General features: G+C 44.2%; 1 protein-coding gene across 1 annotated transcript; it reads left to right on the forward strand.

The window, feature by feature from the left end:
- Window positions 1-8261: 8261 nt before the first annotated feature.
- On the forward strand, window positions 8262-8953 carry LOC121834084 (zinc finger protein 2 homolog; the record flags this gene model as incomplete). Its single annotated transcript, XM_042287829.1, has 1 exon — window positions 8262-8953. A coding segment is annotated over one exon (615 nt), but the record flags the coding sequence as incomplete, so codon positions are not given.
- Between the last annotated feature and the right edge of the window lie 451 nt (window positions 8954-9404).

Genomic DNA, 9404 nt, shown 5'->3' on the forward strand with positions numbered 1-9404 from the left:
AACGTGTTACAGGGCTCCAGTACCATTTTTCGAATGCAACGATTTACCGGTGTCCTTACTTGCCATTACTAAGAAATGTTACTTTTACGTTAGTTTTAGTTATTTTGTGTTTCACTGTTAGTATATCACAGCTGTTAGTATATGACTGCAGCGCCTCAACCACAAACGACTCCACACGATTGTCGAACCGTTCTTGAGAAACGGGAACTTGATGCATACGGTCGATCTTCATATCCTTCCGCAAGGGCTGGTCGGGACAATAGGTAGTAGTGTCGGGACAATAGGTTGTGGTGTCGGAAGATAAGGTGGCGTCTCCGTTAGCAGATGCAAGTGTTGCCACCACTCTGTGAGGGCCGCCTGGCAACATTCAGGCATTCTACTCTGGAGCCACCGCTGCATCTTCAGCCTTGCTGTCTTGTTGTTCAGGACTGGAGTTATCAACCGGCAGAAGTAGACACCTAAGGTTGTTACTCAGCTAGAAAACACCACAATTTATTAATCTCATACATGATGAGTCTCTTTAACAGTCGACCAAGGCAGTACAGAATGACGAAGGAAAGAAGATTCACACAGCAGACATCGAAATCTAAACAACTTCTAAGAAGAAGAAAGAGCTGGGACGACTGACACCCGAAGATGCAAACGCAGCTGTACTGCATTCACCCTCATTAATCTGAGACCTAATGGGTCGCATCTTCATACGCCTGAGCCCCAAACCAAGTTTTAATACTCATTGTGTTTTCGAAATACGGCGTGTCAAATTCACGAGAACAGAATTTCAATCACAGCATAGTATAGCAGCGGTTGAAGTGGACGATACATCTTGTGTACTGATTCTCCAGGTTGGCTCTGAATATTACCTGGTTGGGGTGATAAGTGCATACTCATCTCATTCAAATGCAAATCTTAATTGTACTCTTTCATTCCTCATTTGCGATGCTTGTTTTTTTTAAATTTCGAACCCAGTTTCAGTTTGCTGAATATATGTAGTTAAAGGTACAAACAAGTATTGTCGCTTTCCGTTCTTTCCTGTTTATTAACCGTCGTCTTTCTAAACCTTGCAGATCAAACTCGGCAGGAATTTGGACGCAGATGTGAACGACACTTCGCAGCTTTGGAAAGGTGGCCTGTCACCAGCCGAGTCCCCCTTCGGTGGTGCAACGTCTTTGTGCTACATTTTTTTTCTTTACACGTATGCGACAGAGTCAGATCAAATGAAATGGCTACAGTTGAGCCTGCTGCGTGTAAACTTTCCATTGTCTGCCTTACCTCACTTTGCCTATTTATCGCCCTCCCCCCCCCTCCCCCCCCCCCCCCCCCCCGGGGCCCCTCCAACCCCTTTCAAAGCCTTTCATACATTTATTGATTGAAACTGCACAATCCCTCAAAGTATGCCTTAATGCGGACAAACTAAATAGTGTGTCTCACTTTTGGTTTATTATGTAGAATTTCTGAAAGTGGTGCCTTATTTCTGAAACGGTGAAGCAACGTGCACTATCTGCTTGTTTGCTTTATTGCTTGCTCAAGTAAAGGCAGGTATACTAATTTTTTATTGTCATGCTTACAACCGCAGATGCTTAAAACACTGGCGACTTCTTATGACCTGCAGCGCAGCGGCCGGTCATCAGCAGTCACAAGATGGTTCACAAGCCCCTCCGGTCGTAAGCAGTGACAAGTGTCAACTGCCAAAATTCGTTCCTTTATGAAAGTACTCTCATATTGGGTCGTAAGAAAAATATATGCAGATCTGTTCAAAGCACACACGTATAGGTGCTTTGAACACGTCCGCAGACAGTTTTGGTAGGCCCAATGTGAGATGACACGAGAAAGAAACGCGCCTGAGATGGTATTTGCAGACTGCTTTTTGCTTGCTGTACGAGCAGTCTTACCGGGACTTTACGGAGCGAGTCAAGAAAACGTCAGAAGATGATTAGTCTGCTAACGTGAGTGAACAATAGAATTCGTCTGCTACGAAGCGGCATTCGCAGACAAAAATAGAACAAGAAAATACTTTCACGTATTCTGTTAACGGACCGGAATAAAGGCAGCCGTCTGCTAAAAGCCGAGTGCCGCGAGGAAGTGATACGGGACGCAAGCTGAAACTGAGATGGTCTGCTATACTTTCCGTTCGATGGGGTCGACAACAAGCGCTCCCTCTGCAAATTTCCAGCTCTGCTGCCCTATTTAGGTCAAGTTCTCCTATGTATGCAGTACTCGGGACAAATACTTTAAATACCTCGAGAACCCTGTCACCATCCGTGTGTTAGTGAGAAGCTCTCACCAAAAGGACTCACGAACAGACTAGAAATTATCTAGTGACATGACTTCGCACTTGTCGATAACTCTCGCACAGCAAAACGCTGAGGCGTCATGTCCAATCAGTAACCGAGAATGCTATCGCTCTCACCAGGTACCAAAACCGACCCCTAAAGTTGGTCTTGAAAAGCTGGCGGAACAGGGCTGAACAGAATCAGTAATAAGAGCCATGTTCCAGCCTGAACCACGCACTCAGGGTCCGGGAAGACTTTAGAGAGGAGGTGGGTTGAAGTTGATAAAAATGCATAAACAAAACTACGAATGAACTAACGAGGGATTCGAAATGTGTAAAGCTATGGCGGTCTCGAAGATAAGATGTCTTCAAAGGGAAGCTGAAGCGGTCTTGTAATTGAGAAAACACACTTATATTGTCTTAATTCGGCTTCCAGGAAGCCCAATGTTGAAATTATTTTTCAATTTCATGCATGGAGGCAGCAGAAAATAATTTTTAAAGTACCGCTGAAGCCCCTCCTTCCCGGAGCGTGCAGTCATGAAAGGAGTTTCCGAATCTCCGCTCTCGCGCATCTTCAGTGCCTATCGAAGTTATGCACGCGACACTTCCTATTTTTAAAAAAAGAAAAAACAAAACAAAAAAAGACGTCATGATTGCTGCCAGTGCGGGGGAGTGGCAAGCCTGCGATTGCTCACGAGCGACACGCGCATGGCGGCCGAAAGATCCTTTTATGACGTAACGACTGGTCGGACGTTTTTCGCGTGTTCTCGCGTTTAGTTACTTCTTCGGGGAAAACGAACAAAATCTTTAGAATTACGGGATCAAACAACGCAGAAATCAACCTCTATCTCATTTTTCGGAAGAAGCGTTTCACCTTCTCTTAAGATCAAGAGGAGAAAGCCACTCAAGCTTGTCTTGAGTTGGAAGAAATAAAAAGAAATAAAAAAAAAACATTTGCTTTGCAATAGGGACTGTAAACTTTTGTACTCGTGTTGAATGGTGATAAATTTATAATGAAGATCCCTTAACCAAATTATAGCGTTTTATATTCAACTTCAGGATCATCTAAAAGGCTTTTTACCAATGCGGTTCTATGGGGAACTCGTGAACGTGAACAAAGTATCTCAGTTAAAACTCGTTCTCCCTAAGTGGGCCCCGCTTATGTTAGTTGTTGACAAAATGCGAGACTGAATGATTGATCTACACTGCATATCATTTCATAAATGGTGGCATTAGTCGCGTGTATGCGGCACAGACGGAACCGGCAAACATTTTCCTCCTTGCTAGCGGTTTGACGCTGCATATATAATGAAACATCTCTCGTGGAAATAGTAATGGTCAGTGTCATTTGGCCAAAACATTCACACTTGGAAATGGTGTAGTCACATGGGACTTATTTTTTTCGCGTCCTTCAGATTGAAATTTCTCGCAGATACCCTCCTACTGACAAATGGTGTTATTATTTATGCCCTGTTTAATCTCGAAACTGGCCTTCAGATTTTACTTTATTAAACTGAACTGCAAAGGCGCGTTTTCCCATTTGTTGCCTTCTTTTTCTCGTCTCTGCATCGTAATTCATAATCATTTACTCCGCAGTTTAATCAAGTAATGAATAGCCAACTGGACCAATTCCAGGCACTGGTATCCTTCAGTTTTAGTTGCACTCATCCAATGTGATGCTATTTGAGGGCAGGTAAAGTAACTTTGTGTTGGCGACTGTTTATTAACCCTCATCCTTCTAAACTTTGCAGGCCGAACTATCCGGAAATCCTCTTAAAGCAAGCGTGAGCGATCCTTCGCTGCCTGGGAAAGAGTGCCAGCCACCAGCCAGACCAACCTATGGCAGTGCCAGAACCTTGGGCTACGTTTTTCCCAGATAAATGGGACCTACTAGTCAGATCAAATAGAAAATGGCCACAGCTCAGCCAACTACATGCAACATTTCCATTCCCGTCCCTACCTTCGTTCGCCGACACACCATGTCCATTTTGTTCACGTGTAATTCTCAAAACCTGTGGCGGCGATATACCGTGCAGTTGTTGGTTTTGTGGCATGCCTGCCTTTTTTCAGCACTACAGAGCAGGAGCGATGTAACTAAACCACGCTCTTTGATCGTACCCAGTTGTGTCTTTCATGATTTATGTAGATCTGTATCGAAGTAATCTTTTACCGTATGTTTAAAGGTGAAGTAAAACCTTTGAAGCACGTATTAATAGAGAAGGATCACTTTTATGTTTGATTCACGTGCATTTTTACAGTCGACGTTTTCGGGGTATTCAGTATCAAGTTATGGTGCGGGTGTTTGATCGTGATATTATTATTTTACTTTTTGAATTACACCGCAATATCATTGTAATCCCCTGAATTTCTCTACTTCATCAGCATGATGTGTTTATGTTTGCTTGTTCCTTAAAGGGCCCATGAAACGATTTTTGGGTTGGGATAAATCATTTTAGATTGGGATTTTACTAATAGCACATCGTTCAGTGGACCAAAAGTAAAAAGGTAGAAAGTCAAAAGCCTGACTTTCAGTGCGAAAATTTGAAAGCAGAGCGGACTATTTCGTACCTCCTCCCCTTCGCAACCTCTCTGCCTTTTCACTGTGATACATCCGCGGTCCCAAAAGCGCGTCAACGGGTCCAAACTGACGTCACACGCAACCGGACCTCACTTGTTCCTTTCACCCCTAAGCTGACATTGTGGTGGAAGCTACGCGCTTGCCGGACCAATCAGCCGCCTCGCTTTCATCACCTGACTTCATTCTCTGCAGCCACATTTGCCACGCTCACGTAGAAAGTGTAGGGTGCCTACATGTAGGCACCCTAGGCAAGTGTGGCTGGCCCAACGAGCACGTAGCTTCAACAGCACTGTCAGCTTCGGAATGAACGGGGTGGGGAAAGCAACTTTTGTCTGAATTTTGAGCGACGGGCTAATCTTCTAGGGGGAGAATGGCTGTGTCCGGATTAGACAAACGAGAGTGGGAGCAAGAGGGGACTCCCCCTTTTCGTCTTCTTTAACTGTTTGGTGGAATGCGCGATTTATGAGTTGAGGAGGAAAGCTAAACAGGAAAAAGTTGGAAAAGCGTTTCATGACCCCTTTAAGTTTCGTTCTGATTGAGCGTCTGTATTGGTATAGTATAAAAAAAAGGAACAAAACAAAATTTAATCTTCACTCCTAACAGAACTTGCACACGCAGCATTCGACTCCGAATGGCAGGGAACGGACTGCGAGGACAAGGGGGTGGAGCTCTCCTTCCAAGGAGCCGAATTGCAGAGGCAACCATTGAAGATGGACCAGGAGGGGAGGACGGATGGCGGTGCGACCTCTGCCGCCAATCTTATGGTGCCCACGGAACTAACAACACCAGGTATGAGAAGAAGCACACGGGAAAACAGTCATACAGCCTCGTACCCTCTTAGCACACCCTCACAGATTCATGAACGGTCCCACACGGATAGAAAACCTTTTTGTAGGCTCGGTTTTTTAGAAGGTGGAAAACGTAAGGAGTCTGATGTGGTACACAAAGTTTTCTCCAAGTGGAAACTTCATTAAGTTTTTATTAGCGGTCTGCACCAAACCGAAAAAATATACCGCATACATAGTATTTGATATCAGAGAAATGTACCATGCCGAGTTGTTTATTTATATTACAAAATTGTATTTTTTCCTTCAGTTCCGGTTGATGGAGTAGCTTTCACAAATGCTATAAATAATTTTTGACGCATGAAATAGCCCAAAATATGTTTGGCTGTTCCAAATGATTGAAGCTTTAGAACAGGAGTGGGCAAGCTGCGGCTCTTCACAAGTGCGGCTCGCGGCTCCCCCCCCATGAAAAGTGAAATGGACCGCGTTTTAAATCGAAAGACAGGTTGCAGTTTGGTAGCCTTGTGCTACTGCTGCCTTACGTACAGTCGGACTGCTTTTGACTTGGATTGATTGAGAGTAGCTCGAGTTTCGTTTACTGCACTGGACAAAAGTTTGCCTGCCCCCCCCCCCCCCCCCCCCCCCCTTGCGGCTCTTGGAAGTTTGGCGGTTTCGTTTGCGGCTGTCAGGCCGGGTCAGCCGGGCCACCCCTGCTTTAGAAGTTTAGGTCTAGGCTGGCAAATGTCCACATCATTGTCGATATAGAACCGCGTTTTTTGCTGTTTCAAATCACTCGTAAAATAATTACTGTGTACCTTAGCGATTTTTCAAGTTTCTTAGGTGCACAACGATTATCCCACGACAGGGATGGGCAGTATTTTGAATACTTTGTGTATTTTGCATTTGTATTTAATTACAAATTGGGTAATGTATTTGAAGTGTGTATTTAAATATTAAAACGTGGGTATTTCAAATACAATTGTAATTAAATACAATTTTGTGGGCGAAAATACATCGGTCAAATTTATTGTCACTGTCCAGAGCAGGAAGAAAACTACGTTCTGCGCCAAATGCAGTGTCTCTCAATCAAGCATAAGCGTTTAGTGACTTTGTGATTACGGTGCTAGTCCAGGGCAAGAATAGTGACGAAATTGACGTTCACAGGCAGACTGGCTAAATAAGTGCCCGTGACAACGTGTGATGCTTTCCAGCCTGATTTCCATCCATATTTTTGCCTGGAACATTCTAAATGCGCGGGTCGTCCAGATTTTCGTAACTGGTGCGAGTTGCAGCAATAAAAAATTCTCTAGCTAGTGCTGCGCATCTTGGTCGTCTCTGTTCTTTGCTGGTCTATACCAAAATGTAATCGACAAAAAATTCTGCTTGAAGCTCTGTACTTTTTTAACGTATTACGTCCAAGCTGATTACATTTTTTGTGATTATATTTCTATTACGTTACTAGAGCCTCGCACACTAACTCCCGAGTGTGCGATGCAAAATTAAAATGAAATAACCAGAAACCCGTTGCAGGTGCCCTGAAGTCGCTGAACCAAATTTTGAGGAATGTATTTGAAAAAGTATTTGGAGGAGACCAAATACATTTGACTGTATTTGTATCTTGTACTTAAATGCTTTTTTGGAAATGTAATTAGAATTGTAATTAAATAAATTTTTGACGAAATATTTTGTATTTGTATTTTGATACATATTTGCACGTATTTTGCCCATCCCTGTTCCACGAGCTTATTGAATGCTATTTTGTGTAACCTAATAATCTGTGGGTGTGTGAATGACCCTTCCAGCGTCACTTAAAACACAGTCGCAATCATTATGAATGTCAACACGCTATCACCCGGCGCTTCGTACTGGCAGCGGTAAGCAGCCGCAGTGTTGTAGCCGTTACCGTAAAAAAGTAAAGAACTACGTTACTTGCGAAATAAAGAAACGCGATACTGTCACCGGCAGAACGTAACGCACATTACTTTTTATTTATAAATTGAAGGTAACAGCACTTTTGTTTTCTTTTGGCGACAGCGTGTTTTGACTTTAACATGACAGGCGCTGGTTGGGGTTTTTCTAAAGCGGAAATTTTTTCGCGGGGAAAAGATTGGAAAAATTTAGAAAATTTGTAGATTTAGAAAACTAATGAATACGTCACTACGTTACTGAAAGAAAAAAGGCGCTACCGGTAACGACGTTACTTGTAACACGTTACCGCCAACACTGTGCAGCAGCAGCCGCGGCGGCTTGACTTTCCTTCCGCACTTGGTTAGGAGAACGCGCAAGCCACCACAGCTGCCGCAGCATGGGGCTGCCAGAGTGGAATCTTAAACGATTGCCTATAGACCTTTACAAGCATTACGATTAAACCTTTTTAACATCTCAAATGAATGAATACCTACTCTAGGCTGCACCGGCATGATGTAGGTATTCTGGACCATGTTCATCTAGGTACTCGAAATTCCCAAGTTCAGAACAACAAAAACAGCGCCGACATTTCTTGCTTTCTCCTGTCATCCCAACAGACCTGATCGAAGCATACTCTGGCGACAAAGTGGATACCTTCGACCAGGACAGCCGCAGGGGTGACACCTCTCCCTTCACCAACCCACAAAAGCAGCAAACGCACCGAAACCCGGACAAGCACCGGTGCCGCTTCTGTCCTTACTCATGTCCTTCTGCAGCGAATATCGCCATCCACGAGAGGACTCACACTGGAGAGAGGCCCTTCAGTTGCGATGTTTGCGAGAAAACGTTCACGCATAAGGCTGCCTTGAAGGCTCACGTTCGAACTCACACCGGAGAGAAGCCGTTCAAGTGCAACACGTGCAGCAGGGCCTTTGCTCAGAAAACCCATTTGACGATGCATGTGAGGACTCACACGGGAGAGAAGCCGTTCAAGTGCAACACGTGTAGCAGGGCGTTTACTCACAAACGCAACTTGGCGGTTCATGAGAAGATTCACACCGGAGAGAAGCCGTTCAAGTGCAACACGTGTAGCAGGGCGTTTACTCAGAAATGCGATTTGACGAAGCATGTGAGGACTCACACCGGAGAGAAGCCGTACAGGTGCAACACGTGCAGCAAGGCGTTCACTCTGAAAACCCATTTGGCGGATCACGAAAGAATTCACACTGGAGAGAAGCCGTTCAAGTGCAACACGTGTAGCAGGGCGTTTAGACATAAATGCAGCATGGCGGTTCATGAGACGACTCACACAGGAGAGAAGCCGTTCAAGTGCTAGACCTGCAGTAGAGCGTTTGCGGCTTATAGCAATGTACACACTCATCGGAAGATACATCGCAAGTGATCGAAACAGCAACGTGCATCATAGTTGCGGAAGGGATTTAAACGAAATACTCGAGCACCGACGTGTGTTCATTTGGCTTGGCGATAGACCTGCAGCGGTTCTACTTGCGAGCAGTGTGTGTTTCGCTGGTTCAAAATGTTTCAGCCTGTTATTTATCGAGCAAACGCAGATAAAAAATGTGAATTTACCTTAGTTGAAGCGACCAGAGGTCTTTTTTGTACACGAAAAAAAGAAAATATTTGAAGCCTTATCTTTTTTTATTCATTTAAAGTCATTAATGGCGTGATGCACCTGGAGTCTGTGTTGTCTGTAGGGTCACTTATGTTCCTTACAAGTCGGCCTACTCATGACCATAAATATACGAACTTATAAAATAACGAAGGTCTTTCAATAGCAGCAATCTTAAATATTGCAAAGGTTAAGAAAGTATAAGAACAACCGAGTAATGTGGAGGGGTCAACA

This window comes from Ixodes scapularis, unplaced genomic scaffold (genome assembly GCF_016920785.2).
Source record: "Ixodes scapularis isolate PalLabHiFi unplaced genomic scaffold, ASM1692078v2 ptg000494l_1__unscaffolded, whole genome shotgun sequence".
NCBI lineage: Eukaryota > Metazoa > Arthropoda > Arachnida > Ixodida > Ixodidae > Ixodes > Ixodes scapularis.